The 20,565-nt window shown below is 50.8% G+C and overlaps 1 protein-coding gene across 10 annotated transcripts in view; it reads right to left on the bottom strand.

Annotated features, from left to right (window-relative positions):
• Positions 1-20,565, bottom strand: part of SYNJ2 (synaptojanin 2) — a 96,743-nt gene that overhangs the window by 6,104 nt on the left and 70,074 nt on the right. For 6 of the 10 annotated variants that reach the window (XM_059083532.2, XM_067011088.1, XM_067011083.1 and 3 more), the window contains 13 exons: positions 18,995-19,186; positions 17,614-17,695; positions 16,818-16,958; positions 15,068-15,260; positions 12,832-12,990; positions 10,933-11,089; positions 9,819-9,936; positions 6,245-6,463; positions 6,079-6,157; positions 5,352-5,520; positions 4,718-4,891; positions 2,451-2,585; positions 219-331 (listed from right to left, as the gene is read on the bottom strand). In XM_059083532.2, the coding sequence (XP_058939515.1) occupies positions 219-331; positions 2,451-2,585; positions 4,718-4,891; positions 5,352-5,520; positions 6,079-6,157; positions 6,245-6,463; positions 9,819-9,936; positions 10,933-11,089; positions 12,832-12,990; positions 15,068-15,260; positions 16,818-16,958; positions 17,614-17,695; positions 18,995-19,186 (1,931 nt within the window). The remainder of the gene's footprint in view (positions 1-218; positions 332-2,450; positions 2,586-4,717; positions 4,892-5,351; positions 5,521-6,078; positions 6,158-6,244; positions 6,464-9,818; positions 9,937-10,932; positions 11,090-12,831; positions 12,991-15,067; positions 15,261-16,817; positions 16,959-17,613; positions 17,696-18,994; positions 19,187-20,565) is intronic. The other 4 variants (XM_067011086.1, XM_067011092.1, XM_067011084.1 and 1 more) reach the window with 3 other exon arrangements.

Genomic DNA, 20,565 nt, shown 5'->3' with positions numbered 1-20,565 from the left:
CGACCATTTAAAAACCCTATAAAGGGCCTGGTACTAAGTTATGGGGTTTGGGGATGAATGGTGGACAGGCAAAGGGTTAAAGAGACAGACATGTATATACTCAATGGAAAAGGGGGGATCCTGCATGATGTTCGGGGCTGAGGATGAGCCAGGGGGCAAATCTCTGGGGTTTGAAATGCTGACCCATTTCGCTATGATCTGAATACAGGAGAACTCACTGCTTGCTGAGGTGCTCCTGGCAGAAGTTTTGCTGTCTGCAAAATCGAATACTGCCCGTGGGTGCCAGAGGAGATGGACACATCCGAGGCTGACTTTTTCACCATTAAACCAGCTGTAAAGACCAAGGAGGGCAGAGTCTCAATCTCAGTGAAGTCGCAGCTGCTTCGATGCAAATTCCCAGCCAGCTGAGAGCAAGGTCACAGTTAGGGTCTGAGTACATCCATGGCCTTTGGGGATTCAGAGGCGCTACTGAGTTTCTCTTGTGATTCTCTAATAACTTGGGCTTATTAATGTATTCTCTGGAGAAGCACTGTTTGAATGAAAATTTTAATCTAACATCCTGGGGGAGTTAAATCTGATATAAACTCTGATCAATCATTTTTAAGTGGTTTAAAATACATTACTATTATTAGGGCCAAATTTTTAAAATACTTTGTGGGCAAAATCTAACAAAAAAAAAATCCCAAAGCAGGGGAATAAGCTAGATTAAATAATACCTGCAGCCATTAAAAAATCATGTTTTACAACAACAGTTAATACAGAGACATTAGATGAAACACAAATGACCAAACAAAATGGACACTAATTCTGTAAAAAAAAAAAAAAAAAAAGAAAAAGAAAAATTGTGTATAGAGGACTTCCCTGGTGGTGCAGTGGTTGAGAGTCTGCCTGCCAATGCAGGGGACATGGGTTCGAGCCCTACTCCAGAAGATCCCACATGCCGCAGAGCAACGAAAGCCATGTGCCACACACAACTACTGAGCCTGCGCTCTAGAGCCCGCAAGCCACAACTACTGAGCCCACGCGCCTAGAGCCCATGCTCTGCAACAAGAGAAGCCACCGCAATGAGAAGCCTGCGTCCGCAACAAACAGTAGCCCCCGCTCGCTGCAACTAGAGAAAGCGCACGCACAGCAACGAGGAGCCAATGCAGCCATAAATAAATAAATAAATAATTTTTTTAAAAAAATTGTGTTAGATATAGATATATCTAATTGGAAAAAGGATGGAAATCTTTTGGTTAACAACTATTATCTCTAGGTAGGTGAAATTAAAAACTTTTATTGTTTATATTTATCGCTTTGTAAATCTCTACAATAAATTTTAAAAAAATAAAATTAAAAATAAGGTAAAAAAATACGCTTAACAAGCCATGTGTTTCTGGCTTGCCATTAATTACTATTGTGATGTGAGCCAAGATGAACCCAATTCTGAAAGTACAGTCTTAGAAAAATGTTTACCGTCGCACTGGGGGGGCGGGGGAGGGGGAGAAGTGAACAGTGGAGGTAAATAGAAACTGATCAAAAGCACCGCATGACTTCATTTCAGATTGCTAAGGAATGCCTCAGGGACAAAGCACTGCTTTTTCTGAGGAGCCAGGAAGAAAAGTGCTATCCTGAGACCCGGGCCAGGAAGTGCTGTTCTCAGCAGGCTCGGGCTCACAGATGGGACGGCTCCTGCTTAGAGGTGGGCGTGTGGTCACCTTATGGGTCAGAGCACCCTGGCGTACTTGAGTCCTCATGTGCAGAGAGAGGGTGAGCAGCAGTCCAGGAGAGAAGACGTGGAAAGAAGCCATGGGGGGTGGGGGAGGGGAGGAGCTCAAAATGTCCCTAGCTTGTCTGTGGCCCCAATTTTCCATCCCATAAGGTTTCAAGCTGAAAGCAGGGCTTCCCTGGTGGCGCGGTGGTTGGGAGTCCGCCTGCCGATGCAGGGGACACGGGTTCAAGCCCTGGTCCAGGAGGATCCCACGTGCCGGGGGGCAACTGGGCCCGTGAGCCACAATTACTGAGCCTGCGCGTCTGGAGCCTGCGCTCCGCAACGAGAGAGGCCACGACAGTGAGAGGCCCGCGCACCGCGATGAAGAGTGGCCCCCGCTTGCCACAACTGGAGAAAGCCCTCGCGCAGAAACGAAGACCCAACACAGCAAAAATAAATAAATAAATATTTATAAAAAACCCACAAAAACAAAAAACTGAAAGCAGCTTAAAGCAAAAGCACAGCTACAGGAGGACGAAGAACAGCTTTATAAAGGACTCGTGTGATTTGCCATGAGAAACACAGCTATCTCTGATATCAAACTTGCCATGGATTTAAGACAAAAAGGAGCCCGGGGAGGGGGAAAAAGCACCATGGAAACTCAAAGGCTAGATTTAGAGCCGGCTGTGCAGTAGCAGGAAGCACGCACTTATTCCCAGCAGGCATGGTGGTGAGTGGAAAGCAGGCAAAGTCTTACTTGGAGGGGGGGGTCTCTGCGGTGGGTGAGGTGCCCGAGGCCTACTGGGGACCGACAGAGACCGACTTGGAGAGCGGTGGCGGAAGTCCCCAGCTGCTCCCAGCTCCTGCTTTAACACCACCAGGTCGGCAACATCTGGAGGACATGGCAGGGCGTGGGTCAGATGAGTCAGACTCAGGTCTGCAGGGGCCCGGCAGTGACAGGAACTCCTCCCACAGGACGGCTTCGGGGCCCCTCTCTGCTGGCATGGGGGACGGGGGGAGGGCACCCAATGCCTGCTTGGAACATTCAGTGAACCGTGGACAAGGTGTGCTGTCCAGACACGCGAGACACTGAAATATTTTAAAGTGTAGGCGTGCTTCCTTCTGAAATCAGCCGCAAGACTTCCACACAGAGTAGACGGTTGAAAACCAGAGCCCCTCATTCTGAAACAGGACAGGAGTTTTGGACTTGAGAAAACTTTCACTTCTCTGCCAGCAGGGCAACCTGCTAATCCCTCGCCAAGGTCCAGCATGGAGCGGCCCTACTCATTCAAGCCCCGAGTCCTACAGCCCATGCCAGCTACTGCCCAAGCATTCGCCACCCTGACTCACCCTGCAGAATCCTTCTGAGGCTAAGAGGGGCGTGGGGAGGTGACAACCTCTGTTCTATTACATGTACATTTATTATATTTCAATTCAGGATGAGTGTAGATCTTCTCTCCCACACTACAACACACTCTGCTTCATTTTATTTTGGCTCGTACACCCCCATCCCTCAAATCCAATAACTCAACCTCACGTGTCTTTGGCGTTCTGTTGAGGAGAGACAGGATTTCTCCTCCTGAAGGGAGTGTCTGAACGCCCTATAGCGCTGAGGAGACGTTCCCTTGACGTCCACCAGGGGGCAAGGCCGCTCACACGTGAGAGCCCCGTGCTGCTCTATAAATTCTTCATTCCAAGGCGCACATCTGCCCAGCCCTTGAGAGGATGCCTCAACCGTGGCCACCCTGGAGAAGAGGACTGCTTCTTGTCTCAAGAGCACATCCCTCCAGCCACTTTCGCTCCAGGGCAGGAGCCCTCTGGACGTGCAACGCGCAGAACCCCCTGGATTCGCTGATGAATCCAGTCCCCAAACCTGGATACGGGTTCCCAGTCACCTGCGGAGCTTCACGAGTTGCCAGATTTCCAGGGTCCCAGCCCACACCTGCCAAACCCACATCCCTGTGACGGGGCTCAGCAACCTGAAAGTTTAAAAGCCCCCTCTGGTTCAGTGCAGCCAGGCTACTGACCGGGTTTGGGACCAAATACAGTCAAAAAGGCTTGGGGGTTCTTTGTACCCGTCCCAGCGAAGTACCTTTCCTGGGAAGCATCTTATTGTCAACTCTGTTCTCAGCCACAGCTCAAAGGGTCCTGACACGTGGCTAAGCCCCTGCACCTGCTCTCCTCCAAGGGGGAGACACAATGTCCAGCAGCTGGAAGGCACTCGTGGCTATGGCTGAAACTGAGCTGAAGAGTCTGATGCGGAATATGAACTACTCGACTCTAATTACCTAGGGACCTGGAGTTCAATCCCAATGACTTTCAGTCCCTCTTAAGTCTAAAATGACATAATGATGCTAAGGTATAATATTACTGTATAATAATATAATATTATATGAGTATAACCAGCAACTCAGGACATAGATAACTGAATATGTCTCTTACGGGATTGAATCAGAAAAGTTTTGGAGAGGGAAAAAAAAAAATCACAAATGTAAAACCAGTTCAGAGCTATGACAATTTAAATTGCACAGAGGGGGCTTCCCTGGTGGCGCAGTGGTTGAGAATCCGCCTGCCGACGCAGGGGACACGGGTTCGTGCCCTGGTCCGGGAAGATCCCACATGCCGCGGAGCGGCTGGGCCCGTGAGCCGTGGCCGCTGAACCTGAGCGTCTGGAGCCTGTGCTCCGCAACAGGAGGGGCCACGGCAGTGAGAGGCCCGCGTACCACAAAAAAATAAAAAAAAATAAATAAAAATAAAAAATAAATTGCACAGAGGAAACTAATGATCATGAATCGGTATGTTATAGGGGTACCAGTTGTTGGAAAAAAATAAAATCAATAGAAGAAGTCAGTGTGGCGGCAGCTGGATTCCTTCTCAAAGCCCAGTTTTCACCACTTGCTGTGACCTCTTTTACCCCTTTGTTCATGGGCCATGCATACTGGATGGCAGCATTATGTGATGCCCGGCTGCTGAGAGGGTGATAGCTATACCAGAGGTGATTTAGAAAAGGAAGGTCCAAGCTACCTCTGTAGGTTGGATGCTGCTTCTTTTTGGTGAGTGCTGGTGACCGGCTGGGAGGCGCCACTGCCGTGGAGCTGGGGGCGTCGGCGGGCTCGTCTCCCTCCGCTTCACCATCTGAGGCCCCGGGCTGGCTCAGCTCTTCCGCCAAATACTCTTCTTCGTCTTCGAGAATATCCCCTTGGAGAAGGAAACGTCACAGCCAACCATTAGGGGGAAAGGGCCTTGTCATTTATCTGTGCGTCTGTTTCAACATCGAGGCCTATGGCTTGTGTCAGGACACCTGAGGCATAGCCACCAGCAGCCCAGGGCACCCACGTGGCAGCAGGGCTGGGAGCCCAATTCCACGGATGCCTGAGACACAGGACAAGCCCACAGCCCTTACATCCTCCAAACTGTCTTCAGTGTAATTTTTGACACCTCCCGTCTTACTTGTCTTTGCATGCATCACTCCTACATGTGAATACCAGCCAACTCTGGCATGGAGAGTGAGCCTGAACTTGAGCATCCTCTCTGACCTCCCAAGGGTGGGTCTTAGAACGGATCCTGAGGCTCTCGTGTCTGTCGGTCTCCGGGAGAACGTCCCGCCTGCCCGCCTCACCCTGCGCACCGGGAAGTCCTCGCTTGCGGGACGCCTCACCTTCAGAGTCATAGTCGAGACTCGTGAAGTCAAAGCTTTCCTCCAGCAGACACGAGTTGGCGGTGGGGGACACGGAGGCCACGCTGTCCTGCTTCCCAATGATCTCCTCTTGCAAACCTTTCAGCCAGTCCTTGGTCTTCGGTCTAATCTTCACAGCCCTGCCTTTCACCTGTGAGGACAGAGAGGCCGCCTGTGAACGAGCGCAGATGTCAGACCCTCTGACCCCAAAGTGCTTCTCGCTCAAACGCATGCATCGGGAGCCTGGCCCACCTTCACTTTAGCCGAGAAAGGCCGAGGGTCTGGACCTCAGGCAGGCCCAGCACAGCTCACGTTTGGCCCGAAGCAAAGTTGAACTGTCACTTTTCATTCCATGTGAACTTAAAACCAGCATATTATCAAAACGGAAACTACCTATGAGCTGCGTGTCCCAAACCACGTGCTCTGAAGAGAAGCGTCACAACGCTCGCACGGGAGGGCGTGAGCGCAGACAGACCCAGTAACACAGCGCGGGCTGCGCTCCAAAACTTGCTCTTTCTCCCCAGTTCTGCGAGGAGCCAGGGCCGGAGAGGAGACACCTCGACGAAGCTACCAGAATCAGATGCCGGAACGAAGAGGCCCAGCTCCCGCCCTCCTGCGGCCTCTACACCCGCAGACCCGGCCACGAGAAAGCACAGGCAGCCCACGGGGACAAGCAGCCCCGCCCCCCGGGTGACCAAGCACAACTCACCTTCATTCCGTCCACATCCAGGACGCTGAGCGCCGAGTGACTGTCTGCAAAAGTCACCAGCATTTGCCCTTGGTTGATCCTGGGAGAAATGAGATTTGCCAGGTCAGCCCCGGGAGGGCGCCCTCCAGCGAGGCACGCACCAGCCCTGCCATGCGCGCGCCCCTACCTGACAAGCAGGATCGTCCCGTAAGTACCCAAGGTCTGCATGAGCTCCGTGCGCACGTCCTCGGGAAACTCGTTCTTCTCTTCGGAGGTGGGCGACTGAAGGTTGACGACGACGGTGGCGTCCCGGGGGCCCTGGAAAGAGGATACTTCCTGGAACACCCTGTCCCGAGCACCCACATCGACTTCTTGAACTTCCACCTCCACGATGGCCAGCACGGGTCTGCGTCAGACACGGAGGGAAGACAGGGCACCGTTAACTCCGGACAAGACAGCCCCCAGCCCCGTCCCAACTCCACTGTCAACAGTCAACCTCCACCGTGGCACAGCCTCCCCCTGCCACGGGCCCCGGAACTAAGCTCTCCGGTCCCGGGGTTTCAGTCTGTCTTTCCCCAACCTTGGTATTCTCTTGGCATTTCCATCTAAGGATGATGTGAGAGAAAACCACACCAGCCGTGAGCAAAGCTTCTTTACCTGCAACCCCAGGACTGCTGAGGATGCAGAGAAGAAGGGATTCTCCCTGGGCTAGGGGTTCAAGCTTTTTGGGGGGCTGTCTGGCAACTTGTGTTAGGAAACTCAAAAATGTTCATCTTTCGACCAACGACTCTCAATTCTAGAACTCTGTTCTAAGGAAATGACCAGACGGTCAGACAAAGATTTATACACGAGGTTGATCATTACAGCACTGCTGATGGAAGGGACAAAGGGGAAACAATCTAACCGTCCCAGGATAGGGAAAGCGTTAGGTTACGATGCAGCCACACGACCATATGCCGTGCACTCATTAAGAATAATGTTGTAGAAATCTATCTGACATACACAGAAAAACAGATCAGCGGGAAACAATGCAAACCGCGTTGTAATTTTTATACAGGGACGGGCTTACTCTACAAAATATTTTTAAAATCCTTTCTTATGAAGATTATGTAATCTTATTGAAGATATTTACAATATTAGGTGGAAACAAAGCATAATACAAAACAGCACATAATACGGTGGCAACCTTTAAAACCAGGGAACATTGAAAAAATTAAGAGATATGGGTGGTAAATCAGTAGTATCCCCCCAAATTCATATTACTATTATTAGATTTCTTTTGCCTCCAGAAGCAAGAAAAAAGAAGACGGAGAAAAATCGGACACAGGAATATGCGCTGAGGGTTTTTAAAAACTTTTTGTGGGAGAAAAACTTTCCCGAGGAGCCTCATGTGTTAGAAGCGGAGCATCTCTGATGAAAGTGGGTGCGGACTCGGGAAGGCAGCCTCACTCACTCAGCAATGCAAAGGGACCAATTACTGACACACCAGCAACTGGAAGAAGCTCCGGAGAATCACGCCAAGTGAAAAAAGCCCGCCCCCCAATTCGGTTCCATTTTATAACATTCTTGAAATGACAAAATGCTGGAAAAGGAGAAAAGAGGAGTGGTTGACAGGGGTTAGGGAGGAGTGGGAGCGAGGGAGACGAGGGTCCCCGTGGTGAGACGTCCTGTCCCGACCACAGTGAAGTCAACGTCTGGGTGTGACACTGCGCTGTAGATTACAGGGTCTTCCCGCTGTGGGGAGCTGGGTAAAGGGTGCATAGGATCCCTACGTTATTCCCTATAACTAACTGCATGCGAATCTGTGACCACCCCGTAGTAAAAAGCTTAATTAAAAAAATGAACGTAGCAAGTAAGAAAGCGAATGATAACAGTTCACATAACATAATCCTAGTTTTCTTATCCACATTGAAACATCTATAAGCTGTGGGCACATGAGCACACGCTACACACAGGTTAATGTTTCGGTGCAAAATGTACGTGGAAAATGCAGTGGAAAGGCACATAACAAACTGTCACCGGACATGGTCTCAGAGCATGGGACTATGGATGGTTTGTCTGTGCGTATGTCCCCTCGTTGTCAAGAACCAAGATGTTCTGGTTTTGGAATTAGAAAAATCAGTAAACGTCTAAGATGCGTCTCAAACCAGGATGCTCAGATCCGCACTGCCCAGTCTCCCCAGCTAAGTAAATGCTACTTCATCCTTGTAGCTGCTCAGGCCAAAACCTCTGGAGTCATCCTCACCTCGTCTCTCTCACGCCCCACACCCACTCCATCAGCTAGCTCTGCTGGCTCCACTTTCAGAACCTATCCAGGACCCACCACCGCTCCCCACGGCAACCCACGACCACCCCGTCCCTAGCTTCCTCCTGGCCTCCCTCCTTCCAAGCCAGCCCCGCTAGAGCTTCTGCAGGTGACTCTGCTCTAACCTGGCCACACGACGCCCCTGTGCTCTATGGCTCGCAGGGCTCCACGCAGGCTGATTCTTGCTCAGCTCACCTTGTTTCCTATGACTCTTCCCCCTCACACGCCTCTCTCCGGCCTCTCTCTTCTCTGAACTCCTAGATGTTCACTCTACACTCCCGCTCTGGAATGCTCTCTCCCTGAGACCCACACGGCTCACACTCTCGTTTCCTTCAGGTCTCGGCTCCAAGGTCACCAGAGGCACCTTCCCTGAACACTGGGTACGTAATAGCACCAACCCCTTGACTGACCCCGGCCACTACTTTTTTTTTTTTTTTTTTTTTTCATTCATGGCACTTCTGTTTCTTGTCTGTCTGTCCTCACTAGAAAACTCCTTGAGAGCACGGTATCATCTGTTTTGTTCACTGCTTAACCTCAGTGCCAGGAACAGGGCCTATATATCAATAGAAGGCCCCCCAATAAATACTGGTTAAATGAATGCTTCTAAACATACTCACTGAACTAGCAAACCTGAGAGTCATACATCTGTAGATCTCCCCGTGCTCATTTCTAGGTACATATTTGCCTCAAGAAATCAGAAGCACCTAAAGATTTCAACCTAGTGACTGGCCAATTGCTCACCACCAACTCTCCTTCTTCATGTCGTTTCTTGTAAAAGTTGAAACTGACGTGATAGTTTTGGTAGCAGCCGTGGGAAGGTCAAAGGCCACCTTCCGTCTTTAAAGCTGTTCTACAAGAACCACGTCCCCCTGCGGCCAGCCCCGGCGCGGGCCGAGCCGACAGACCTCTGCTGCTGTGTTCCTCCTTAATCCACGACGCACCAGGCCAAAGCCACAGCTCAGAGCGGCAAAAACCCTGAATACAACACGGCAAAACCCTATGGTGTTTGTAACAATGAAACATTGGAAAAAATATTCATCGGCAGATGAGTGGGTAAATCGCGTGGATATATTTAGCGGGATACCGGACAGCGGTTACAAATGGAAGAGTCAGATCTCTAATGATGACGTGACTGTATCTCAAAAATGGTTAAGTAACACAAAAAGCAAGTTGCACGATGACATGATTTATCAGAATTTAAAAGACGTAAAATACCACAGGTTGTGTCTTTGCAATTTTCATAAAAGATGTTATTACGTATGACACGGAGCAACGACAAAATGCGAACAGGGATCGATTCTTGTGGCAAGTACACAGCTACTTGTCATGCTGTTCTGTGCTCTTTACCGTGTGTCACACACGCATTCGGATGGGGAAGGCAGGTCCGTTCTCCGCGCGGAGCAGCCGACCCTGCCTTCCTCAGCGGAGGATGTGCCCAGGGCAGCCAGGACCATACCTGTGGTCAGACGCTTGCAGCTCTGCTCGGCCGTAATACTTGAGGGCCCCAGGAGACCAGGCGTGTCTGACTTTGGTGTCAGCGTCCGGATCACTGTCTAGAAGGTTGAGCTCTCCAGCTACTCACGGGGATTCCAATCAAGAGACACACACACAACACAAAATTGTATCAACATTCCTGAATACCGATTACAGACACGTGCACCAGGGAGCTGCTTCACGGACCACCTCCTGCCTCAGACTCAGTCGTTCTAACCCCCTGGGCTTGAAACCCTGTCACAGTGGCCTTGGGGCCTGGGGGTAAAAACTCCTCCCCAGCGGGCAAACTGGGTGAGAACACAGAAATCCCTGCCGTGGGGGGATTTTGCCTCAGGCCCATGGGAAACAGGAGATCTGCAGCTCTTTGTACAGCAGGAGATGCAGAGACTAAGAGCCTGAAGGCATCCAGCCTCTTGCATAGATATCCACAAAAGTGATCTGAACAAAAATGCATCTTCTCAATCTGCAGGTGAGATTTCTGGGCTTTGAAATCTCAGCATCCGTGTCACCGGAAAAGCTTAGTTGTTTATGTATTCGTTTATAGGCATTTGAATTTTAAACAAACTGCACTTCCTAGCTGGGTATCAATACTTGTTCAAAACATGATAGACCACTAATTGATTTAAAAAAAAAAAACAACTCTCATCTTTCTTGTGTCCTGCTCATATTTGGTTTGGAATTGGGGCTTTAAGCGGATAAGAGTTCGGCTGAACAAAATGGGCTTAAAAAAAGGCATGAGTGTGAGAGGTAGAAGCGCCGGAGAGGAAGCGCTGCAGCCTCTCTCCTCGTCCCTGCCGGGAACCAAGCGGGCAGGGCGGCGCGGGGGCCAGCCGTGAGGCAGGGGCCGGGGGAGCCAGGAGCAGAGTCTCTAGAAAGAAGCCAGAGGGGAGCTCCCCCAAAATACAACTCCCAAAGCTTAGGGCTGACATCTGGGATGACTTTTGTGTAGATCTGGGTTACCAAGAGAATTGTTATTTATATAACAAAGAGCGCTGGACTAAAGAACAGTGATCTCCCTTCTACGGTGCTGATCACTCGCCCTCGCCCAGCTCGGAAAGCGCACACATCTCAGGCACCTGTTCTGTCAAAAGGATGCCTCTTCCTCCACCACAGGACCCTGTCCGTCCAGGCCGGGGTGCGGCATTTGTCACTCGTGTCGTAGGCAGCAGAGCCAACGTCATACTTGTAGGTGGGTCCAAAGTCAATGGTGCCTTCGTGAAAGTCTTTAAAAATCTGTTGGGAGAAGAAGTCACAGGACCATCTTAGTTCTCCTAGATCACGTATATTACATGCAAATAGAAGGCACGTTCCAGAGTGTTTTTTATTCCTAAAGTAACAGAAGCTGTATCATATTTGCAAATATGTCAAAAACTGGACATATATGTGCCTTTTAATTGGCAAAAAAAAATGATTATCACTTTGTTCTGCTGACTTACACACCACTGGGTCTCCCAGCAGCCTCGGCACCCGACCTGTCACACGCCTGCTTGTGAGCGCCAGGGTGACACCGACAGGCACAGGCTGAGGGCAACGTCGGGTCCAGCCCCGGCAAGGCCTTGATCCATATTTGTTAACAAAACCAACTGGGTAAAAAGCTGCCCAGAACTGAGGTCCGGCCCTCCTCTGTCTTCACTTAGCCCTGGTCCAGCCCTGATGCTGCGGGAAGACCCAGGAACAGACATTCACTCAGCGCCCGAGGGGAAGGGCGTGGAGAATACTGACAGGAGGAAGGAAGGAAGACCCTTTGCAGGAAGGAGTGGTGTGGCTACTCTGCCCTCTGGCCACCCCCAGCGACCCATGTCACTGAGCGGGGACGACAGAAAACCTCGAGGAACGTCCAGAGCTCGCTGCAGGAGGAGCTCGCTGCAGGAGGAGCCTTAACCCCCCTGCCTGCACCATCTAACCCGATGCATTTTCACCAGGTAAGTGGAATTCAGCTGTGCCTCCCTCCCCTCAGGCTGTCCTGCTAGGATGCAAACAGGCACCAAAGCAACAAACAGTTTCAGGGGAAGAGAAGAGAAGTTTTGAGTCACGTGGAGGCCAGCCAGTGTGACCCTGAAGAACTAAGGACAGATTCTATAGTTGAATCTTCCGTATTACATCACGGCCTAAGGAGGCACTAAGAGACCAACACCAGGTCAGGGAGGGGAAGTCTCATCAGAAGTGTGACAGTCTTGAGCTCTGTCATGCCTCTGTTTACTGACTGTGTGACCTTGGACACGTTGTTTGACCTTGGCCTCAGTCTCCTTATCTATAAAATGGGTGTGATACCTAATCTGTAGGATGGTCTTGAGGATTATGTGTACAAATTGGCGTGTAAAGTGTATTAGATCTCGTTAGTGTATTAAATTAATTTATTTGTTAGTATGTTCACTAACAAGAAACAGAGATCACCAAAATAAAATGTTTTGAGCAGAATCTAGCGTGTCACTTGCTGGTTTAGTGTACCTGACATACAGCCGTCCCTACGAGCGTCACCCTGAGTACAGGGCACGTGGACTGCGTACATCACACCCACCAGCCTCACCGGCCACGTGCTCAGATGCTGACATGGGGCTGTCTGAAGCAGCCTGGACTCAAACTGAGCACAGCTGGACCAGGGCTCAGCTTGTGCGAAGGAGGAAGGGACAGCTGACCCCCCCTCCAACCACAGAGCGTGGGCAGAGAGGCTCCTGTCGCCCTGAGCTCCTGCGGTGGCTTACGTGTGTCCAGTGTCCTTTCATAGAGCAATGGCCCCCCTGGCCGTGAGAAGACACAGACCCTGACCGTGGCCACCGAAAGGAGGAACAGGACGTGAGTGTGGATGGACGCTCACGTTTCTGTAACTTCTTATGCCAGACACCTGTTTTTAACCATTATCAGAATCAGTTAAATTCACGCATGAAGCTTAATTTGTGAATGCTAGCGTGTACATTTAGCAGAAGCTATTCCGTGTTGGAGCAGGTGTTAAAAACTACTTTAAAAGCACAACTTACTTTTCCACTTGATTTCTGTAGCTGTAGCTGATCAAATTCCAGGAGCTTCTTCCAGTCTTGGCGTTTAACAAAATAGAAGACTTCTTCGTAGGTGAGATCAATGCGGTAGTTGAAATCGCCGCACCAAAACACATAATCGTGAGAAAAAATGTTTCTTCCCTAAGTCATAAAAAAAAAAAAAAAAAAAAAAAAAAAGATGATTCGGCCCATTGCAAGGAAGGTGGGAGAAGGGAGAAAAATAAACTCACGGTACGGATGATAAGCAGATGTGTTTTTCTTAAAATGTTACTTCAGAAGAAAAGTCTGCTAGAGCATCTCATTTTTCACTAATCCCATAAACTTACTGAGGCACTTTCACATGGCTTAATTTTTAAATTTTAAATAGTGTTTTCGAGTGGTTTGGAGAAAGTTCCAACTCTAGCAGAGGGAGCGTGAGTACCAATATTGGTACTGACTCTGCCAAGCGGATCTCATCCATCAGGATGTACCCCTGCTTCGTTATGTCTGTGTCCTAAGAAGAATTGCCCAAACGTTCAGTGTTAGGAGAACGAGATTTAAGAACGTAAGTATAAATGCTCAGGACAGGCAACTTCGTAAAACCTGGTGGATTTCATACACTTTCATCCTGTCATCCTCCACCTCTCTCTCCCCCTCCCCCATCTTGCCCACGGCAGCCCTGGAGAACTGTGGCGCCTTCCCCTCCCTTTCCCAGGTACACAACAACAAGAGCAGCAGGGTATCAGCTGTCTACAATGCTGAGCTCTGTTCTGCGGCACACTGTCCTCCCAGCAGCCCTGTGGAGCACACACTAATGGCTCTCTTACAGATTAAAAAAAAAAAGTTCAGAAACTTTGCTGAAGGTTACACCGCTAGTACATGATAAAGACAAGACATGAACTCAGATCTGCCAGGCTCCAAAATCTGTTTCCGTTATACAAAAGACTGAAATTATCACAGCCAAATAAAATAAAATGTGCAGAGCAGCACCGCCTGATAGAACACTCCGTAGTGATGGAAATGTTCTCTACCCGTGCTGTCCAAAACAGGAGCCACCAGCCACATGTAGCCATCGAACACTTGAAATGTGGCCACTGTGACCGAGGGATTTTTAGTTTTATTTAATGCTACTTATTTTACATTTAAATAGCTACTTGTGGCTAGTGGTTACTCTACTGAACAGGTACAGAGTATTAACTTATAGGTGCCGTCAATATTTCTGTTGAAAAAAGCTATAGTATAAGCCCTTTAATTATTTTAAATGTGTCCCATGTTTGCTACTTTGAAATAGCACTTTTTAAGTGAGAAGGGTTGGACTTTTCTTTTTTAACTACATAGACACACAAAGAAAATATCAGCCCTACATAATCTGGAAAACTACAACTGCAAATTTCCCACCTCATTTATTTTTTAATGCAAGAAATAAAAACTCCAACAAGGATTACAGCACTTCTTAATGAAAACGAAGGAATTTCTGCCTTGAGGGCAGCCCAGTGAACAGAATGTCACTTTGAAGGGATCTGGCCTCCAACGGAAGAGCTCCGTGACCCAGCCAACCTTGTCTCCGGCACAGGGAGAATGTGTGGCGGGAACGGCTAAAGTCTCCTCTCACTGCTGGGAAACAGGGGTCTGCACCAGGCCGAAGGTGTGCGGGACCGTCATCTTTGCACAGAAAGGAACACATTCAAATCTGAATCTGAAAAGATCCCCCGGCTTCAGAATGAAAACCTCTGGACCACCACTAGAGGGCGGTACGACGCATGGGATTGGCAACCGCGAGACCATACCCGGATCCAGAGCTCCTGAGCCAAGAACTCACTGGTTTCAAAAACGCGTGTTCTCTTCTGAGCCACGACAGAATGTATGTGTGAGTCTCAAGAAAACCAAGTCTGATACTGCTTGGATTCAAGTGTTCTTCACCAACTTGGACAAGGCACGGACGCACTGGTTTTCTTTCCCCACTCCACACGGTGGAATTAGAATAAGAAAACGCAGGGCGCATCAGGACATTCAGGAAACGCACGGAGATACGGGAGGCGGAACGCTCCCGCGCCGGACTCCCTGCTCACCGCCACCGCAGCACCCCTGGGCATTTCCCCGCCGCCAGGGCTGAGCCCCCAGGGCCGGGGACCCTCCTACGGGCGTATCGCCACCGCCTGCCCATGTTAGCAGCTCGGAAAAGCGTGCGTGGGGCCGACCCGAGCAGGAGGCCCTCGCACGCCGCTGCCACGCTGCTCACCATGGGGAAGCTCAGCTTCTGGGTGATTTCGCTGTAGTCCTCGTTCCTCTCCTTCACCTGGGACTGCCCGGCCGTCAGGTGGCTGCATATGAAGCAGAAGCTGCTGCAGTGGAACTGGAAGCGGATGGCCACGGCGCCCTTGTTCCCCGCCTTTCCCCCCATGCCCGTCTTCACTGTGTCAATCGCCACGTCCCTGCAACAGAGAATACACACGGCGGGGGAGGGGGCGGCTCTCAGGGGCTCCGAAGGAAAAGCACGAGCAGCTTTGCTACAGAGAAGATCCGGGCGGCGGCACGAGGCTTGCGGATCTGAGAGCCTCAAAAGCGTCAGCTCAGAGGCTGGTCCATTCCCATCTTCAGCGGCCAGGCCGCACAGCCAAATCACTCCTGACCCTCCTCTCACCGTGGGCAGCTGCCCTGGGGGAGGGCTGGAGCATCCTCTCCACGGCCCCAGCTCCGAGGTGCTCCTATAAGCACCCCACAAAGCAGCGTGGAGCTGAATCACCTCCACCCCGGCCCTCCGCTGCTGGTCTCGCTGCTGCGGCAGAAGCAGCATGGACTTCTCCGCCCCCGACCCCATCCCACACGGCTCTTCGGCAAAGTACAGGGGGTGCCATCAGGTAATCAACACATTTTAAAAAACAGGAACCATCCGGTTATCTGTCCTGGGCTGCGCGGGTGGTTTCCAGGCAGACGCCTGGCATTAAAATGCCAACTTACGACGTACACAGGTGAGTGCGTAGGTCCACAGGACGGGGGGCCGAAGCCTCCACCCGCTCCCTGGGACTGTCACCCAACAGACAAGGTGTGGGGATAACCTGCCAACAGTGTGCGAGCTTGAGGCTAAAGGGACACAGGTGTTGGGAGCCTGGGTTGGCGCCTGGGAGATCCGGAGCCCCTCGGCATCTCTCCCTTCCTCACGTTCTAGCTCTGACCTCTACCCTAACCTCCCCTTTACTCTGACCGTAACTGACTTTTACCCACTCACTGTGGACACTGCCAGACTGTCACAGCAGACAACTGGGGAACACAGCTTTTAACATTTCCCAAAGGTCAGAGAAGAGGATTATGAGCACAGGGCACAGTCTTGCTCTCCAAGTATCTCTTTGTCTCGTATCGGCAAAGAGAACGACCAGAGGACGATCCGACAACATGAATGAGACCAGGGAGCAATGGGTGTTCCTCCCAAACCTTAAAACCCCCACGCGCACATGCACGCGCGCACACACGCACACACACACACACACACACACACACAGGCTTTCCTAAAAGACACTCTTTTCCTAAGCTTTTCTCCTTTCTGACATTCACAAAGCTGTCACTTTGGAGACCTAATAATGGGGTGACAGTGGCAGAGGCTTTCTGCCCACACATCTTATTTAGAATTCTTTTAAAAAGAGACCAAAGAATTGGCATTTCCTGATGAGTTACCCAGCTCTTGGTCAGAGGTTTCCTGTCTAACATTTCAGCAAGGAGTCCCTTTCCTTGTGCAAAACTGAGCCTGGGTGACAGTGATCATGAAACACTCTTTCTAAAAGGGTCCAGCTTCCTGAGCTAGAAGGTTCCCATTGTGGCTTTTAAAATGCTAGACAATATACTATTCAGCTTGGTTTTTCCTTGGGGGTTTTGTTAACATTTATCTAAAATAACGGCAGGTCCTGATTCCTGTTGTAGGAAGGGGGTGGGGGGAAGGAAGTCAGAAGGAAACAATCCCGTGTTCCCCCAGATGTTGGTAAGCGGAATGTTCTTACCTGATGAAGGGGACGTGATACGGACGTACGAAGATGTAAAGACAGACGCCCACCAGCTGCGCCGAAGTCAAGAGGATATACCTATGAGAGCGTGAGATGGCTTTCTGAAGCTGTTCACCCCACATCTTCCTGTTGGTGGTGCTGGAGAAAAGGAAGAATCTGTTGAGCGGGAGCCGGAGGCAGGCTCTCCCACCTATAAGCTCCTCTAGCCCTTCGTTGGCTCTCTGCGCCCCTGCATTAGTGCCACGTGAGCCTTAATCCCTGCAATGGGCTCTCCGCGTGTTTCTGGTTGTGCTGAAAACATCAAACATGTGCCCCACCCAACCCCTGCCACCTGAACCCCAGCACACGGCCTTGCTCGTAAGACCTCCAAAGAACCAGGTTTTATTATTTGTTCAGAACGTGCCTTGAAATGGACTAGGAAAGAAAGAGTCCAGCTGACCTCACACCAAATGTTAATCCAGTGGTTCTCTTCCCTTTGTACTCGTTTCTTTCTTACACTCGCACACAGGAAACAGGAAACGTGAGTCAGCCCCCGCCCAGCCCGGCCCATGCCTTCGGGGCTCACACATGCCAGCTCGCAGCCTGAATCAGCCTGGACACGTGGCCGGGGGAGCAGCACCCATGGAGTACCGAGCCTAACCCACCCTTCCTTCTATTTCCTTAACCAGCACAGAGAGAGGAAGGGAGAGGCGTGTGTCTGCGAGGAGCGAGGAGCGAGGAGCGCAGAGCGCAGTCAGAAGCGAAGGCAGAGGCTCTCGGCTCAGGACCCCGCCCGCCACGCCTGGCCGCCCACCTGGCGTTGACGATATTCCCCGCGCTCAGTTCCACCATCTCTTCAAACCCCACGGCAAATATGTCGGCTGGGCTGCTGTCATCTACGGAACAAGCAGGAGATGAAGCAAGTCAGACCCACGGAGGTCTGTGCTGGCCCACGGCCTGGGTGACCCCCCCCCCCAGACCACGTGGTGAGCTCCACGCGCCGACCTCCCTCCAGCTCCCACTGTGCCCACGGCTTTTCCCTGCCTACATCCTGGGCGCGTCACTAACCTCTCCAAACTCTGCCGCTTGCTCTGCAAAAGGGACGGTAGCGGCCACCTCAGGGTGGTCGTAAAGCATAAATCGGAGAACACGTGTAGTGCCTGGACCGATAACTTCCACACGCAGCAGACACCGCCCCCCACCCCTGACAACCAGACCCTAAGTTGCCAGGGGGCAGCACTGGCTCAAACTTGTTCGTGTCCCTCAGTACTTTTCACAGCGCTGGGCCAGCCTTGCGGGGACCATGTCTGACCGTGGTCCTGTCCCAGGGCACTGCTGTCCTGGTGGTCAGAGAAGGGGACATCCAGCCCTGCTTGGGACCCGCTCTGATGAAATCTGCCCCAGAAATGCCCGGTTTACAGGAAGCACAGTGAGCAGAAGTGTTGCTCATCCGTTCTCTCTGTCCCCCTTTAACAGGGAGTCTTAGGTTAAGAGAAGCCCTGCAGCCACCTGCTGCCTGCCTCCAGATGTGTCCTGACGCTCAGCTGCCTGAAGCATCCCAGTGACTCCGAACAAGGTACTCGAGCTACCCTGCCCCCAACCCCCTGCCACACGCGGAAGGCGCACAGAGGGCGGGGACGGGGCTCTGGGCACCGTCCCGGACAGCTGTCAATCAAGGTACGTAAGCAGAGCTGACCCCGCCCTCCACCGCACATCAACATGCAGGAAACCGGACCACGAGTCTTTCCAGAATCCAGGTGAGCGGGGCAAAAAGCAAAACCCCTACATAAACGCTGACTGGAGAAAAAGTACGTGTTTGAATCCTGAGTTCTCAGGCCATTAAATATTACCTTGCACGATAGAAGACAACAGGTGAGGTGTCAACCTTGGAATTGTTTTATTCTTAAAAGGTACACAGGGAATTCCCTGGTAGTCCAGTGGTTAGGACTCTACACTTTCGCTGCCGAGGGCCTGGGTTCGATCCCTGGTCGGGGAACTAAGATCCCGCAAGCCGCGGCAAAAAAAAAAAAAAAAAAAAAAAAGAAACCCATGTCTGTGGTCTAACCTTCCACAGAGCTTTCTAAACATTCCAAGGAGCGAGAAGGCCAAATACCCAACTTCCCAAGTCCACCTGCGGACGAGGCGAGACGGCGGCCGGGGCTCTGCACCCGTCGTCCTGGCCTGGCCACACTCACCCTGGGATCCAGAGACTCCGGAAAACACGGGCGCGTCCAGCAGCCAGTCGGCCAGCTCGGCAGTCCCCAGCAGGTTGCTCCTGAACTGCTTCCCTCCATTCACATTCCAGGTGCCCACGGTGACGCGCACCGGCTTGAAATTCGTGAACTCCGACTGGCGCTCCGACATGGCTCGCAGGATCCTGGGAGTCACTGTTGGGGGCACAGAAAGGCCATGTTTGCAGCCCAGTCCCCACGCACCCCCACCCCCCCCAGAAACATGGCCAGGCTCTCTGTCAGAGGGGGGTGCACGATCCCATCTATATGGACCAATGGATGCTCCTCATAAAGGTGCCAAGAGGCTAAAAACCAAACACTTTCCTGTGGCACTTCTGCCATAACGTCCCCTCCGCACCCTTCCCCCAACAGAGCCACAGAGGCTGTGACATCAGATCACAGGGAATCTCATCCTCAGCAGTCACGCCACGATCCCGTGGGGATTTAATCAAGGGGACACTGCGACTTTCCATGTTAAATATATACACACGGAGCTTTAAGGGTCTGACACCCATCTCTGCATTTTCCACCTACCAATCCGCATGCCTGAAATGTTTTGTTTGTTTTACCTCAGACTTAAGCCTTTAAAAAATCATAACTCTTGAGCCAAGTCCATCCTCTAAATAGCCAAAATACAGTCCGTTTTTTAAACTAGGGACTTAGCCCAAATATCTATCACATTTACTTTGCTATGAAATAAGACTCACTGTACTACTCAGAGCTTCTTTCCACATTTATTGAGCTGGCCTTGTTTCCAGGGTTGACACAAATGTCACCTTGGCTACCAGAAGCCAAATAGGAGTTCCCCCAATGATGGAAGAAAGAAAGTGGAAAAGGGGTATGAAGTCATTTTAAGCATGGGCAAACTAATTTTTCAAAAACAGCAAAAATTTCTAAACCAAGAGTTATACATTTTTATAAGGAAAAATGCTGGGCCTCCCCTTCTTTTCCATGAGCCTTATAATGTTTACAGGCTCTACGGGATAAGATGCCACTAAAATTTTCCCAAAGAAACCTCTAGCTCACTTATATGTGGAATCTTACACACACACACACACACACACACACACACACACACACACACACACACAATGAACTCACAGATACAGAGACCAGTTGTCAGAGGTTGGGGTGTGGGTGTGGCGAGGTGGGTGAAGGTGGTCAAAAGGTAGAAACTTCCTGTTCAATAAGTCCCGGGAATATAACGTAGAGCGTCGTGACTACCGTTAACAATACCGTGTTGTATATTTGAAAGGTGCTAAGAGAGTAGTTCTTAAAAGTTCTCGTCACGAGGGGAAAAACTGTCCCTATGTGTGGTGGTGCTGTTAACGGAATGTACTGTGGGAACGATTTTGAAACAAATACAAATATCAAGTTGTCATGTTGTGTACCTGAAACTCACGCAATGCTATACATCAAAGATATCTCAAGTAAAGAAGAAAGAAGAAAAGAAACCTCTGGCTATTGAGGAAATCATGACAGTCCCGCCCCTGGGAGCGGAAGGTGTCCTCATCCATGGGAGAGTTCCACAGGGT

Source organism: Kogia breviceps, chromosome 13 (assembly GCF_026419965.1).
Source record: "Kogia breviceps isolate mKogBre1 chromosome 13, mKogBre1 haplotype 1, whole genome shotgun sequence".
NCBI classification, from domain to species: domain Eukaryota; kingdom Metazoa; phylum Chordata; class Mammalia; order Artiodactyla; family Physeteridae; genus Kogia; species Kogia breviceps.
This window is presented reverse-complemented; position numbering and strand designations above follow the sequence as displayed.